This window comes from Podarcis vaucheri (assembly GCF_965113315.1).
Source record: "Podarcis vaucheri genome assembly, chromosome: 15".
Taxonomy (NCBI): Eukaryota; Metazoa; Chordata; class Lepidosauria; order Squamata; family Lacertidae; genus Podarcis; species Podarcis vaucheri.
Genome location: NC_138753.1, coordinates 7,131,933 through 7,148,351, shown reverse-complemented (window position 1 = coordinate 7,148,351; position 16,419 = coordinate 7,131,933). Strand labels below are relative to the sequence as shown.

The 16,419-nt window shown below is 48.9% G+C and overlaps 1 protein-coding gene across 2 annotated transcripts in view; it reads right to left on the bottom strand.

Annotated features, from left to right (window-relative positions):
- The window catches only part of LHX1 (LIM homeobox 1), a 55,588-nt gene extending 45,096 nt beyond the window's left edge, over positions 1-10,492 (bottom strand). For both annotated transcript variants that reach the window (XM_082200830.1, XM_082200831.1), the window contains exon 1: positions 8,842-10,492. In XM_082200830.1, coding sequence (XP_082056956.1) covers positions 8,842-9,011 — 170 coding nt within the window. In that variant the 5' untranslated portion in view covers positions 9,012-10,492. The remainder of the gene's footprint in view (positions 1-8,841) is intronic.
- Positions 10,493-16,419: the final 5,927 nt, after the last annotated feature.

Genomic DNA, 16,419 nt, shown 5'->3' with positions numbered 1-16,419 from the left:
TTCCACACCAAGAATAAGAGAATCGGCTGCATGTTCTCTTCCAGTTTTCATGACGTCGGCTCCTTCTCCTGGGTAGGGTTAAAGGTAGCAAGGCTGCCACCCTAACTGCCCTGTCTTACTCAGGAGTAAGTCCTGGTGAATTCAGCGGAGGGGGCGGCTTGCTCCCAGGTACAGGAATGGCTAGGTCGGCCAGACTTTGTAGGCCAAAATGTATTAGCATGAATATAAATAAAAGGTTTGCTGCAGCTGTAATTGACCTGGAAAGAGGACAAGGGAGTTTGTGCAGGGAGATGGGAGAGAGGCATGCCATGGTGTTTCCTCTCCAGAGGACTGACACTTTTGATTAACGACACCCTAATAAGCATTAAAGCTGAATTTGGGAGATGTGCGATGCCTTTCGACATGGTTCCCTCCGTGCCAAAAAGGAAGCAGAAGATCTCCTTGGCCAAGTGGGATGGCGTGGGTGGTAAATAACCTATCCAAAACCAAACCTTGCTTGGGTATAACCCAAAGGATGGCCTAGGTCTTTGCACGCAGAAATGTCCCACAGTTCAGCCCCCAACATCTCCTGTTTCAAAGGATCAGGGAACAGGTGATGGGTAATATTCTGTCTCTGCCAGAGACATCCAGAGGGAAGCCTGGTGCATTATTCTGAGCTAGATGCATTTAATACAAGGCGGCTTCATCTATTACTGTAAGATCGTTCAAACCACCAGTTCTTCACTTGCCCTGAGTGGGGCTAGAGAAGTGCAAGGGGGACAAGGCCCCCCCCCACAAACAATGAGGTCGTCCCCACTTGCCCCTCCCCTTTCCTGGGCTCTGTCCCCTGTCATTAACATATATTTCCCCCACACCCAGAGATGGGAGAAACGCAATTCACCCATCTAGAAATATAGTTGCCCCTATTGTGCTCCCCACCCTATTTTGTTCTGGTGCAACTATTATGGGTTGGGGGTGGTCCTACAGAAAACACAGCCTTGAACGGCTTGATCCGTGCAGGTGTACGGACAAGTAAGCTCCCCGGAGGTAGGTTTGTGTGTGTCTCGCACTCAGAAGCAAGGCAAGCTTATTCGCCTCAATATTGAATCTGTCCTCCAGAAGGCCTGCGCAGATCTGACTGCTCTTCTTGATCTGGTCACCCTGTATTAATGAATTAATTGATATTATCTCAATTTATTACGCGTCCTTCGCCACCAGGTCCCAGGTATCGGTTGCAGCAATTTAAAATTCAGTATTAAAAATTACAATCACAACAACTGCGGTGAGGGGGGGGGTGTTATTCCTGAAAGCATCGATCTCAGGTATCAATGGCCCCAAAGGATCCATCGCTGGATCTCTCCATGCATTGCTTGCTCAGGTGCAGTGCAATCTTCTACCAATGGGGACCAACCCAGGGGACTTTTGTTGTCTGGATGGTCAGCTTATGTCCTACTCAAAAGTAACCCCCACTGAATACTCCCAGATAAGTTTGTGCAGGCTTAGTGAGTCTTTGTTTTGATTCATGCCTTTACTCTGAAGGATGGCTAAGATGAAGAAGGGCTTTATTCCTAAATAAAAACCCTGGCAGGTCCAGACTGCAAATAGGCTCCTTCGGGAAAATGCAAATAGAAGTGTGAGAGAAACCACAGTTGTGGTCATTTCTTCACATGTTTTGCAGGGGGCAAATTACCATTATTAATAATAATGTCTACTACTAATATAAAAATGTTATTATTTTGTATTTTGATTTGCACACACATATGTACACACACACACACACACACACACACAATTTTCACCTGGATTTTTAACTGTGTCCCCAAAACACTTAAATAATTTCTCTCTCAGTTAAAGATTCCTTTATTCTCGATCCAGAATCTTCCTACTCAGCACACCTAACAGATTCGACCCAATGAAAGATTCGTTGCCCTTGCTTTCCAGCTCCCCACACCGAAACCCCAATCTCATCTACTCGTTTACTCGGAAGTAAGGTCGTTCCCCTCCGCCCCTTCCCAAGTAGTCAGCTGTCAGATAAGTGCGCCTAGGACTGCCACCTGAAAAATGCTTCTGGCTGGCTGCATCGCCTCCATCAGTTTAAAATACTCCGGGACAGAAGCATCTACTTCTACGTGGATTTGGGGGGAAAACAAACTGTACGGGTTGTCGGCAGCGCTAGTCCTACTCAGAGTAGACCTACCTACTGAAATTATTGGAAATGGCTATCGCGTATGGGTCTACTCTTGAGTAGGGATGCGACACCCCGATGTCATTACCTTCCATGCTGCTGGCGCGCCAGGAATGCAGCTTTACGTTATTGCCATGCAATGCCATGGGGCTTACTTTCGAGGAGACACGAAGATCACCCACCACCACCACCTCAATTCTCCATGACTAGAGAGCTTCTATACACTGTTCATCCTACGCAGTGACATATAAGGTATCTAATCTATAGATGCAGTATATATTTGGTGTGATGCGTATCTGTTTCTGTCTACAAATCTTCCCGATTTTTTAAAGCGCCAAACGACACTCCAGACAAGTTTTCCCTGAACCTGGAAGTATGCAGTTAATCCTAAATATCCTCGAATACGTCTGCATACGGATATGCGTGTGCCTATAAGTTGCTGGTGGCAAATCACATCACGAAAATACATTTTAAGGCACTGTCCTATATACAATCGCCAGTCCAGTCACTTGTAAACCTATGGATTGTATCCAAGCTTATTCCTACTCAAAGTAGACCCATTGCAACGCGGTTGACTTAGCTCCATCAACTGCGAGGGGTTTGCTCTCAGAGTGGCCAAACGCCAGAGGCAACCCAACGCATCTCAGAGAGAGAAAGAAATTGGGGGGGGGGGGGAGAGATGTTTCATTTATTTGTTGCATTTATTCATCTAAGAGGTTTGTTCTACACGGCTGGGTAAAAACAACCCATGGAGAAACCCACGGGGCTATACAAGGTCCGCTGGACCGAGATAGTCTTAGCCACAAGCCTGAAGTTCAACGAGGAGGGGTCCGTAACGTCGCCCGTCTATTCCCCATCTTGTCCCCAAGTGCGCAGGCAGGCATCGCGATTCAGCCAAAGTCGAAACCTTTCTCTCTCCCCATTGCTCTGAACCGCACAGGCGAGGTGTGCTTCACCGTCTCCCATTGAAACCAGCGGGTCCTTAAAACAACCACAACCAGCATGCGCTTCCCTTGTGCTAGCACCGCGCGTGCACACGACCGTTTAAGATACGTGTCGGCGTTTGCCGAAGGCTGCTTATTCTTGCGGAGGGAAACAGGAATCAAATGCGAATTGTTTCATAAAAGGGACGAAGGAACAACAGAGAAAGATACAATAATGCCTATTTAGCGACCTGGTTTACCTGGGAGTAAAGCCGCCTGGAAATCAAGGAGTCCAATGGGTTAGCGGGTTTAATGTTTCCCACGTGCTTCGAGCCGTGGACACACATGGTGGGCATAAAATTGGAAGGGAGCCCGTTTTACCTACTGGTTTGGCTCATGGCATCTTACCAAGCGTTTGAGTGTTGTTGGTTTTTGTATTATTATTATTATTTAAAAATCAATTTCTTTATTTTTCTTCCACGGGAGAGGGTTGCTGGTGCAAAATAAAATAAAATAATTAAGGAAAAAGCGACGGGGTTGGTGAAGCTGGGAATGATTGCATACAGGAAGCCCTTTCGTCCAGCTAGCCGAGGCCGCTCGTAGGCGATTTCTTGGCAACGCGGGACAAGAGGGACTAGAAACTTGATGGAAAAGGAAGGAGGCCTCAAAAGCAGAAAGAAGCCAGACTCGTGTCTTTTGACACCGACAAGCCTGCCCGTGCCTACTCGGAAGTAAGTCCCGAGAAACTCAAAACTCCGAAGCCTAAGCGGGCCTTAGGCACCCACTGATCCAGGAACAATCCTCTTTCCCTTCTCGAGGCTGACTTGCGAGTAGACCTGCACAGGATGGCATCTTTCCATGGGGAGGGGAGGAAATCGCCTCTCGGGACCGGTGGGGGTGGTGTATTGAGGAAAAAAAAACACAAACTAGTTTGTTTGTGGTTGTTTTATTCTGTGGGGAGGGTGCGCGATCGCTCGCAGTGAAAGAACCGAGATGCGAAGGGACAACACAGAGAGCAGGTGATTTTAAACAATGGGGACAGGTCATCCCTTTAACTAGGAACTGTGCTTCCTGGCTCCTAACATTAGTTCGCCCCCCCCCCGCAGCCTATTTCCCCTCCGCCAAGCTCAAAGAACAGCAAGCGCCGCCGACTGAATCAGGCGCCGGGTCCCGATCTGGCGCTCCGTATTGCCGACACGGGCTGGCAGCTTCTCTCCGCGGGTTTCAGCCGGGGGACCTTTCGCCTGCACGGAGCCACGGCCCTTCCCTGGCCTTCCGGACACCACTTCTCCCTTCGCTGCTTTTATTCCCTTTCCGCGCTGAGATCTTTCCTTTCCTCCCTCGCCTCGCTTCCTCCCGCAGCTCTTTTGTCTCCACCGCGCTTTCCATTCTGGGTGCCACGTTCTCTTTGGCCAGCCATATTTCCCCTCCCTTCTCTTAAACATTTCCTTTTTTATTATTTTTACAAGGCCGGTAGGAACCAGAGGAACTTACTCCCGAGTAAACATGCCTCGGACCGCGCTCTGATCCATCCATCCTCTCACTTATGCGCATCTCTTTTACGCGCTCCGCTCTCCAGACCCGAAAGGGTTTCCAGAGCGCAAGCTAACTATTTAAAACCAATCTTTTTTTTTCTCAGTCAGCCCCCCCCCATTCTTTTATTTCTACCCCCACCCCTGTGCTCTGGGTTCCCCTTTCTCTAGACCGCGCTGACTTCCTCGCAGCCTTTTGCAGAGCCGCTTCGGCAGAATCGAGGCGTCGGCCCCTTTCAAACCGCAGGAAGGCGGCCGATGGACCGGGCCTCCCTCTTAGGAAGTTCTCAGCCGATGGACAGGACTTTTCCTCTCCTCCCGCCTTGGGAAGTTAAAAACCCCCGCTTCTTTCCCCTCAAATACTCTTCCCAGTCTTAGAAACAGGTTTGCCATCTCCACCCTAACTCTTAGCTGCCCACACGAGTAGATGGGTAAGGAGTGTGTGTCCGTCCAAGTGACTTTACTCAGAGTAGACCCATTGGACTTAATGGACCTCAGTGTCCATTCATTTCAGCGGGTCCCCTGCGGGAGGGATCAACACAGATCAAGGGGTTTCTGGAATCTAGACGTGTGAAAACAAGGATTCCATGTCGCCCGAGCGGGTGCAAAGTGAATTCTTAGATCAGCTGCGGGTGGCGGAGAGAGGACGGGACCCTCGTGCGTGCCTGCCCGTGTGGACACGCAGGCACCAATCGCTTCCTCAGCCGGAAACGCATTTCCTTATTCAGATCTAGTTATCACCCGGCTTATTCACAGCAAACAAGCAGAGGGATTGTGCACAAGGCGCAAATCCTCGCATTAGGAACCCGCTTCCTTCGCTCGTCTGGAGTTTGGAATTTGCAAAGACAAGGAGGGAGATTTCCTAGGTGAATTCTTACACCTCTCCCGATACACACAGCCCCCGTGTGTGCTCTAAGTCGGCAGGAGAAAATAACTTCTACAGAGTAGCTGGGGAAATCCAGCCAGATTGGTGCGGTATAAACAATAAAATTATTATTATTATTAATTATTATTGTGTTTAGGTGTGTTTTTGTAAACCGACCCCACGCCCAAGAGAACGCTACATAAGCAAATGTCGGGTTTCTTCCGCGCGCGCCCCAGTCCATTGCCGGTTTAATTTTTGCTAACCTCCGAAAGTAGCTGGCAAATAAAATAAATTGGGAATTAAAGAGAACATCTCTCTAGAATGCGTTAAGTGGGGGGTGGTTGCGTAAAGGCGCGAGCCAACCTAAATTCACCATTTGAAGGGGGGAAACCCTACGTACGTTTACTCAGGAGTAAGTGCCATTCCACAAGGCCTTGCTCCACTTGCCTGGGAATAAGACGATTTGAACTCAACGGCACTTACTTCTGAGTAGAAGGAAAGACCCCGCTGTTCACCTCCCGGATTTTTACTAAGTTTGTAACCACCAACGACTGAGTTCAACGGCGTTTACTCTTCAGTCGGTGAAATTAGGATCGCAGCATTTAGAAGTCCCTAGCTTTTTGGTACATGTGTTTAGATTTTCTCCCCTGCCCCAGCCCTTCAGATAATCCTGTTTCTGTTGCCTGTCGGGTCAAAGTCCTTCCTTTGGATAAAATGCTCCCCGAAAGCTTAACGCGTAAAAAGGTATTATTTACTCGATCGTTTGCTTACAGAGGAGAACGAAGCTCGTTTCACTTAACGCACTTTAAAAAAATCTTATTATGTTAATTTATATACCGCTTCCATGCGCCAAAATGGCATATTATCACGATTATCATTTTATTGCATAAAAGCACATTTAAAAATCCTCCTTTCGCGTGCATCGTTTTTAATAAACTTCGGAGCCTCAACGGAATTCTTATGAAGCAAAAATAAAAAGGAGGAGACATATTTTCCCCTGGTTTTTTTTTGTTTTTAAAAGTCGGCCTCCCTCCCACCTTCTTTAAATTGCCCAAAATGCTGTTTACTATCATTTTAATTACGATTATTAAGAAACAAAGAATGCCGCGAAAAGGAAGCCTCCTTTGGAAAGATAGCAAGACGAAATACTGGCCAGACAGGAAGCATCATTCAATTTCGCAGGGCGAGGGGAGGAGAAGGACGTGTTTGATCGGGTTTGGTTTTTTTTGGCTCTTTTTAAACACCTAAAAGAAGCCCAGTTTTCAAAAGAAGCGCTTTATGGTATCAGGGTGGGCTATGATCGTGGCGTATTTTTCCACTGAGGAAGAAACCTGGGCAATTCAAGGTCAATCCCTCCTTCCCCTCTCGCACAAACCTTTTGTTTATATATTTACTCTCGGACCTTTTTCTTTGATCATAGAAAGAGTGGCTTTAGCAGTGATCTTCCTCTCGCGATTGAATCGATGGGCGCCGAAAGGAAACCGATGCCAACCCCGCCTCTTGCACGTTGTTACGAAATTGGAAAGGAAAACAGAAAATGATATGCAAAAGTCCTTTCCCCGCCTTTGAGGAAGGTGCTGCTAGGGGGTTTAATCTAATCTATTTATCTATCTATCCATTCATCCTGTTAGATTTACCTGTATCTAACTACACACACACACGCATATACGCACATCATGGGTTGTATTCAGCCAAGCTGTACTCTTAGTAGACCTACTGAAACGAAGGTACCGAAGTTTGTCATGCTCGTTAAATTCAGTGGGTCTCCTCAGAGTAAGGCTTCCGCTCACTTATCGTGATAACGTCGACTGAGTTATTTTATCTCTCCGGTTTGAAAACCAGGCAGATTTGACGAGCTGGATTCTGAACATTTTAGGGGGGGGGGGTACAGGAGTTTTTAGGGGGGGGATACAGGAGTTTCCTTTTTTAAAAAAAACTTTTTAAAATTCCAGTGATTCCGCTTTCTCCCTTCTGTCCTTTGTTTGATTTAGAAAAAAGGCCATATACGGTGATGAGATTTGGCGATTGGGGGCGGAGGGGGGGGGGGAGAGAAGGGAAGTGTGACTTGTTAAAGTGGGTCATATTAGAAACGCCCGCAGAGAGAGATTTCCCGAATTGAACTTTGAAGAAAGTCCAACCCCCCCCACCCTTGTCCTGGGAGGCGGGAGGGAGAAGAGAGAGAGAAAATCATTTTCTTTTTTAAGGTCACCCTCCCTTTTCCCAGGCACTGATTGACAGCTGACACAGCCATCAGTCCCCGCTTGCTACTCTAGAACAAAGGCCCGCTGGAGAAAAACAGACGAGCCTCTCTACGCATAACGGATCCCGCATTTTCTTATAGTTGCAGTTAATAAATAATAATAATAATAATAATAATAATAATAATAATGTGCTGCACGAAACAGAAATATCCTTGCCCTGAGGACTGATCAGCCTGACCTCCCCCAAATATTTTATCCAGGCAATAATTTTTAAAAAAAGGGGCCTTAGAAAGTCTAAGTCCGCTTGCCTCTGGTTGTGGTGGTGGAAAAAACACTTTTATACATGTTCAGAGGCCGGGTAGTTCCGTCAGGTATCCTGGGGCCAGATAGCCCTGGCAATTCAAAGAGGGCCCGGGGCTGATAGGAAAGCCCGGAAGGTATCGTTTTATTTGGGGGGGGGGGAAACCTGGTACTGACTGCTCCTCTCCCTTACGCACATAAGAAGTGTGCATGCACACGAAAGCTTATACCAAGAACTAACTTAGTTGGTCTTTAAGGTGCTACAGGAAGAAATTTTTTTATTTTGACTATGGCAGACCAACACGGCTACCCATCTGTAACTGGCACATAAAGTGGTTTGTCATGTTGGGGGCGGGCGGGAAGCAGGAGAAAAGTTTCAGGCATGGTACCTTAACTTGGACGCGATGCTGCGGAGGTGGGTTAGGGAAATAACCCCTCCCTGCTACCCAAAGTTGATCAACAGGGCAATCTCCGGCGTGTTTAGGGGGACGTTGTCTTACTGTGTTTAACAGGGCTCAACCCCAGGAGGACGCTCGGGAGCTGCGACCCTACTCACGCCGGAGTAGGCGTGCAAGCTGCGATCCTAGATGCACCCACCCAGGAATAAGCATGCAAGCCGCGATCCTATGCACGCTTCCTTAGAAGCAAGCATGCGAGGTGCGACCCCCGGACACCCTTGCGCAGTCCTAAAACGCGCTTCCCTAGGGCCAAGCGCGCAAGGGCAGATTCCCCCGGGAGCAAACCTCACGGAACACAGCGGGCTTACTCCCTAGTAAACACATAGTAAACACAGAAAGTGAGACAAAAGAGGCCACCCTTTCCCCCCTCCTAAAACCCCAAAAAGTTTTGGACTCACCTAAAAAAGTCGTTTTTACAGTAAAGCTTCCCTTCCCTGGAGAAACACTTCTCGGTCAGGTTGCATTTACATTCACAGCACTGAACGCATTTGACGTGCCAAGCGCGGTCCAAAACGTTCAAGAGGAAGCGGTCTAGGATGGGTCTTTTGCAACCGGCACAGTGAACCATTGTCTTTGGTTAGGGGGGCGGGCGGGTGGTTGGGGGCTGTGGCGCTGGGTATGTCGTCGTGAGTTGTTGTTTTTTTTGTGTGTGTGTTTTTGGAGGCGGAGTAGGATCAAAAGTTTGCAAGCAAGGCTGGAGGAGACAGGCAGGCAGGAGACGCTTTTCCTTCCCAGATGTCCACAGCAGAGGCAGAAATCAACGCCCAGAACAAGCACCCCAAGACACACACCCGGGTGTGTGGGTGGGTGTAGGGAAGACCCTCCTTAGGCTCGGCGCTTTGGAAAAACCTTCACGTTGGAGCAAGCTGCCTGCAGAAGTTGATCTTCTCAACGAAGTCCCGGCGGGAACATCAAACTCAAAAGCCAACGATCATCACCATCATCAACAACATCAATAAATCTTCTCTTTGAAAAAATCTTCCAAAAATTAAAAACTCCAGCGTCCAGAGGAGGCCAAGCTGGCGGCTCAAGAACCAGAGACTGAAGCTAATCTTCTTCGTGGCCTTTTTCTGGTGGCTGAGGTTGTTGCCAGATAAAAAAGCCTTCTTCAAGAACCTGAATTATTATTATTAATAATAATAATAACAACGAATGAGAGCAATCAAGGAGGCCAAATTAGGTGCTGTCAGTATGCTGGAAGGTAAATGAGCATGGGGGGGTTGGGGTGGAGGTGGAAACAAAGGAGTCCTCGCAGGTTTGAGGTAGAGCAGTCAGAGGTCAAAGTGCAAGTCACATCAGAGCCCCCTCCCCGGCATTAAAAAAAAGAATCGTCCGAAATCATAGGCTGCAATGCTTGGGGCATCTCAAAACGAGGAGCCTGGGGGGGTCTCAAGAAAAGGGAGAGAGGAGATATTTTGAGGAGCCAGAGAGGAAGGGATGGCGAGGAGGGGAGAGAAATATGATGTCTGCTATATAAATAGAACGATGCTCATATTAGGAAATCGACCGGGAGGGGGAAGTGCAGGCTCTCCCCCCTCTCTCGTGACAAAATCAAAACAAAAACAATTTCCCCCTAATTTTATTTTAAGAACACCCCCAGATCGGTGCTGATAATCGCCCTCCTCCCTTTCCTATAATATAAAATCCTTTGGGGTGGTGGGATGGGGGTAAGGTAAGCAATCAACAGCGACCAGCAGCAGTTCCCTTACCCCTATGGGCTCGGAGTGAGTCCAGGAGTCAAAAACTCTTTGGCCCGGCCATAGGGACACGCTTGATGCGGGGCTGGCTTGGCGAGGACGTTCCCGGGCTGCTGAGGACATCCAGCAGGTCCCCCAACCTCTTAAAAAATAATAATAATAATAAAAATCGAATTAAAGGAGCTCTTCCCCTGAGTCTCTTCTTGGCCGATGCTGGAGGCGAGGGGACGAGGCCTCTGGCAGGCGGAGATGCCTGTGCTTTTGCTGCTGCTGCTCCGGGCTCTCCAGTCCCGCGCGCGCCTCGCTCTGCCTCCTTTCCCGGGCTGCTGCTGCTGCCGCCGCCGCCGCCGCTGCTCCTTCCAGCCTCGCTATAGTCTGCATGTTGGCCGCCGCCTCCACGCCGGAGCCTTATGCAGGGACCCGCCACGTCACCGCCGCCGGCGCCCAATCCGAGGGCGCCCCTCTCGCCCCGCCCTCCCCTCGCCCATCATCAGAGGCTCCTCGGCGAGACCCCGCGCGCGGCAGGCGGAGGAGGAGGCCAGCCGGGGAGCCCGGCCCGGAGCCCGACGGCGCGGACGCCGCTCCCACCAGGTGCGCTGCTGCTGCTGCTGCTGCGCTCGCGCGCTCGGCCGGGGCGAGGGGGGGGGCGGACAGAGCAGGGTTGGGGGCTGTTTAGGATGGGGAGAAGGAGGAGGATCCTGGAAGAGAGAGGACCAGGAGGAGGAGAGAAGGGGCTGCCTGCGTCCTCCTCTCTCCTCGCGCTCTTCTTCGCCGAAGTTGATGGAGATGGAGAGGGGGGAACTTTCGGGAGAGTTTGAGCCCGAGGACCAGGAGGGGTCCCCCTCTGCACCCGCCGCCCCAGACGAGTAGGTCCTTTCGGAGGAGAGCTGCAGGCGAGTCGTGTTGTTGTATTCATGTTGTTGTTGTTTAGTCGTTTAGTCGTGTCCGACTCTTCGTGACCCCCTGGACCAGAGCACGCCAGGCACTCCTGTCTTCCACTGCCTCCTGCAGTTTGGTCAAACTCATCCTGGTAGCTTCGAGGACACTGTCCAACCATCTCGTCCTCTGTCGTCCCCTTCTCCTTGTGCCCTCCATCTTTCCCAACATCAGGGTCTTTTCCAGGGAGTCTTCTCTTCTCATGAGGTGGCCAGAGTATTGGAGCCTCAGCTTCAGGATCTGTCCTTCCAGTGAGCGCTCAGGGCTGATTTCCTTCAGAATGGAGAGGTTTGATCTTCTTGCAGTCCGTGGGACACTCAAGAATCTCCTCCAGCACCATAATTCAAAAGCACCAATTCTTCGGTGATCAGCCTTCTTTATGGTCCAGCTCTCACTTCCATACATCACTACTGGGAAAACCATAGCTTTAAAGATAGGCATGTGTATGTATGTGTGTGACATAAGCATAGATATATATGTGTGTGTGTGTATGTGTGTATCTTTATTTTTCCTTTATAAAAGGGGTTGCATCGAACTAGGAACTTAGGCAATCATGCCTTATACAGAGCCAGACCCATTTGGTCCACTTGAGGTCAATATTGTCCACACGGACTGGCAGCCGCCCTCCCCAGGGTTTCAGGCGAGGGATCTCTCCCTGGAGACGCCTGGGATCGATGTTGGGACCAGCTCGGGGGCTGTGCTGTCTAGTGGACCAGCGGGAAGCGCTCGCGTGGGTTTCGAGGGGTCTGCTCTGAGCGCGGCTAAGGTTGGGGCGCAACTTCTCGACCTGCTCGGAGCAGAGCCACTGAAGAAGACGGGGGACCTGCGGAATGAGGGCCATTGCTTCGAATGGCTCTGCTCTGAGTAGTTAATAAATGAAGTGAGGTTTCTCTTAGCAGAAAGGGAAGGGGGCAGTTTATTGTAATCGCTCGTCCGACTTGAAAGGGAGGAAACTCAACTTCATTGTATACAATTTATCTCTCTCTCTGTGTTTTATAAAAAGTTTAGCATTGGCAAAAGAGATGCGTGTGGGTGTTTTGCTTTTGGTTTTGCTGCGGGTCGGGGCAAGAATCTCCTCCTAGTCTGAAATGGAAATTGGGCCTCATTACGTTGGGGGTGGGAGGCGAGACGAAGATAAAGTCTGTGTGTGTTTTGTGAGATGTCAGGGCGAAATGTCTAGATGTCTAGAACCTCGATTGCTGACTGCATTCTGCCTGGACTTCACAAATAGCATTCGATCCCCAAGGAGGAGATCCTGGGCGTTGCGGGGGGGGGGGCGTACTGGGAAGATCACACAGGATGCAGGCAGCTCCTTCAAAAGCCAATGTGCTGGCAGATCGAAGGGGCAGCCTCGGAGCGGACCGAGGGAGAAAGACCTTGCCATCCGCGAGAAGAAAAAAAAAAGGTATTTTGGAAGGAAGAACTTTAGTCCGGGAGGACGTGGGTGGATAAGATAAGATCGTCCTCACGTTCCCTAGATCTGCAGTACTTCTAGTACCATTTTTTTAAAAAGGGTGTACAGTGTGTATGTATGCATACTGCGGATATACGTGTGTCAAGTGTGTGTGCATGGGTTGCAGTCAACTAATTTTTACTCACTGAAATTTATCGATACAAGTCAGGCTCGTTATTTTCAATGGCTCTCTCTGTGTATAAATATATATTTATAAAACATACAGTACACAAACTCTCCATGCTTTGTGAAGGATGCTGTTACATGTGACCATTTTTGGAGGGGGGAGGGATTTCCGTGAAAGATGCACTCTTGAGCTCTGGGTTAGGCCTCGAGGCTGGAGTGAAGTGGGGGGAATATATTCATCCATATATGTATCCCCCTCCCTTTTTGCTCCCCGTTTGTCTTCTGTACTTTTACACACACACACACACACACACACACACACACACACACACACGGGGGCTGGCCAGCCTTTGGAAATGGATGACTCGAGGAGAAGAGAAAAAGATGTCTGTGTGTCGTACTAATCGCTTAATCCAGGTAGCACTTGTTGATCTGGGGGAAGGAAGGCCGGAGACACCCCCTCTTTCCAGTCCTCACCTGCCCCCTCCCCGAAAATAGTAGTTTTAAAAGTCGATTTCCATTAACTGCAGAAACGCGAATCGCTTAAAATCTCCCCTTCTGACAAATTCCCCACCTAAAATCTTGCCGCTTTCGGTCAAGAGGCTCAAACCTCTGAGAAAACAGCCGTGTTTGTTTGTTTTTTAACAGGAGAGAGCTACATTTAAATCCCCCTCCCAGTCAAATCCCTTCTCAAATAGAAGGCTAACAAGTTCTCGCCTTTGGGTTTACACAACATGACTAGCAAGATGAGTGGAGCCGAAGAATTTCGCAGGCAGACGGTATTCCGACACTTCTCCGGTTCGGTTTGGCTCTCCGAGTGCCAAAACAAACAAACAAGAGAAACCATAAAAATAAGAAATAATGAATTTAGTTGTAATTGTTTTTCATCTCGAATGACTAGAAAAAGGGATAAAATAATAATGGAAACAAAAAGATTGCTGTTGCTATTAATTCTGCTAATAATAATAATAATATACAGTAATAATTTATGCCACCTTTAACGGTCTCATTTCTACTTATTTTAGGTTTGTTTATTTATCCTGGAAAAAAAAATCGAACTCCTACATTTTCTCCTTTCTTATTATTTCGTTTTTCTAACGGAACAACATTCTTACAAACCAAGGTTTCTCCAAAACTGCCACACAAACGCAAGTTTCCTTTTTTTCAAAAAGTGAAATCGGTTTGCTCCCTAAAGTTTCTCCCCTTAGTTGGAAGGGATGTGAAACCAAGAGCGTTTATTTCCCGTCTAAAATTTGCTTAGGATCCCGATGCCAGTTCTTTCAGAATGAATTATTTGCTTGGAGACCAAACATGTGGTGTTAAAACAACGGGGTGAAGGCGAAACTATGGTGTTTTAAAAACTCCTGTTTTTGGAAATAAGATTTATTGAGCGCAGTAGGACTTAACTTCTGATGAGAAGCGCATAGGATTGCGCTGCTGCTGTTTCTTTTAACGTAGTCGCTCCAGAAAGTATCCCATCCCCGAATCAATTCAAGAGATAACCTTCCTCCCCACCTCAGCTAATCTCTTGGTTCTCCACCCCCGAAGTACCTTATTTCTGCTTTTTTGCAAGTTTGCCATAAACTGATACATCCTGCCCCCCCACAATAACATAGGGCGGAGTGTGAGGTCAGCAACACCCCTATTCTTCCCCCAATCACCCCTCTCAAGCCGATTTACAACCTAGTGAATCCAGAGTGAAGCCTCTTTGCGCTCCCCTGTTCGAAACACGTTGCTTAGGGGAGCAGACCCCCAGCCCATGTTTTCCCCATGAAATCCGTTTCTAGATCTGGACCTGCGGGTCAATTCTACAGAAACGATTAATACGGAATACTGCAGCCCGGCCACCAGCAAACTAGTGAGATGCGTTTACCATTAGTTTAAGAGAATGAGATAGCTGCAATCCTAAGCGAGCGTGGTTTAGGAAGAAACTCCGCGCACCCCGATAGGGACCTGCTTCCAAAGAAATCTCCTTACATAAGAAGATCTGCAGGCGTTGGAAGGATCTTAGACTGCCCAAGGATTTAGCCGGGCAGCCAAGGCGCGCAGTGGGTCGGATCATCGAGCTGCTCAGACCGCGATCCTGAGCGCCCCAACAGCTCGATCCTATGCATGTTTACTCAGAAGCAAGTCGCCCTTGAGCTTTTCTCAAGAGGCGTGCCTAGGCTTCGCTGGTCGCGTCGGAGGTTTCCTAGGAGAGTAGTCTCGCGATTTACCCTCTCCGAGGCCGCTCCCCTTTTGCTGAAGCCAAGACAGTTTGCATTTATGAGCAAGAGGGGTTCAAACAAACGCTGGAAAAAGAAAAAAGCTTTGCATGGACAGATTCCTCGTCGAAGACGTGCCTGGAACGCGTGCCTGGAACGGATTCCGACGTAACTGTGCAGATTCCGTGTCTAAATCGTCTCTGGGACGCATTCCGACGTAACTTTGCAGATTCCGTATCTAAAGCCCGAGCTAACTTTACGGATTCCGTGTCTAAGGTGTCTCTGGGTTTTGCCATTGCTTGTCTGCTTCTTGACTTTTTGCCTATGTGGGTGTAGAAAAAGGGGAGGGTTCCCGGGGGAGGGAAATGTATGGGGGTTCATAATGATTCTCACTGATCCCCCCCCATGCAGAGAAAGAAGAGAAAGTGAGAGGGGCAGGGAAGGAGGGAGAGGGAAAACACGGGGAGAATAGGAAAAGGTAGAGAGAACGGGAGAAATAAAGGGGAAGACACGTCTCTTTCCCCGGTCCAAATAGGACTCTTTGAGAGCTTCAAAATACCGATTTATTGAGCTATAATTCGAATTTGTTTGTGGGAGGTTACCTCCAGCGTTACTTCCCAGTCTCTCCCTCCGTCACTTTCCTTTTCGCAAAAAAGAGAGAGCAGAAATTCTTAAATTTTGGGCGCAAGCCGGTTTGCTGTGCAAGAGTCCCTGCTCCCCAGCTATAACTGCGCAACCTGAATTTTTTGGTGGGAGGGGATCAAACTTCCTTCTTTTGAAAAAAAGCGACAGCGTGGAAGCCCCCTTTGAGATAAGGGGGGGGGTGAAAATGCACGGGGGGAGCGCGCGGAGTCACTTGTTTTGAGACAACTGTCGTCTAACATACCCACAAGGCGCGTGAAAGAGCCGACATCGTCTAATCTCCCTGCACAGAAACAAGGAAGGATGCTCAGTGAGCTGATTGACTGGGAGAGCCCTGAATGGGAGAGAGGAAGGGAAAGAAAGAGAGAGAGAGAATGAATGAGAGATAGTACAAAGGAGAAGAGGGAAAGGCGAGAGCCCAGAGTCCCTGGCCCCATATCTCCAGAGGGTCCACTTGGCGGCCAGCGCTGAGCTCCTCCTCCTCCTCCATCCTCCGTTCTCCTGCCAAGCTGCACGGCCCGCCGGCTCCCTCCGTCCCCTCCCAGGCGACAGATGCACCAGCGGTGCCAAGGGACCCATTCGCCTTTGACTCCAGCCCCCCAAGTGAAAAGCGCTGATGCGGGATGAATAAGGCGCAGGAGATGAGCATCGCAGGCCCCTCAACGGTTTGCGGAGATGAGGGGTTTGTGTGTGTGAATTGGGCGGGGGAAGAAACCCAGCTGCGGATTTCGCTGAGCAAGAAGAGACTTTGTTATCAGCTTGCCAGGGCTGGACTTCCAGGAAAGAGCAGGCTAGGAGGAGAATACCAGATATCTATCTATCTAATCTAATCTATCTATCTTATCTATCTATCATCTATCTATCTATCTATCTATCTATCTATCTATCTATCTATCTATCTATCTATCATCTATCCTT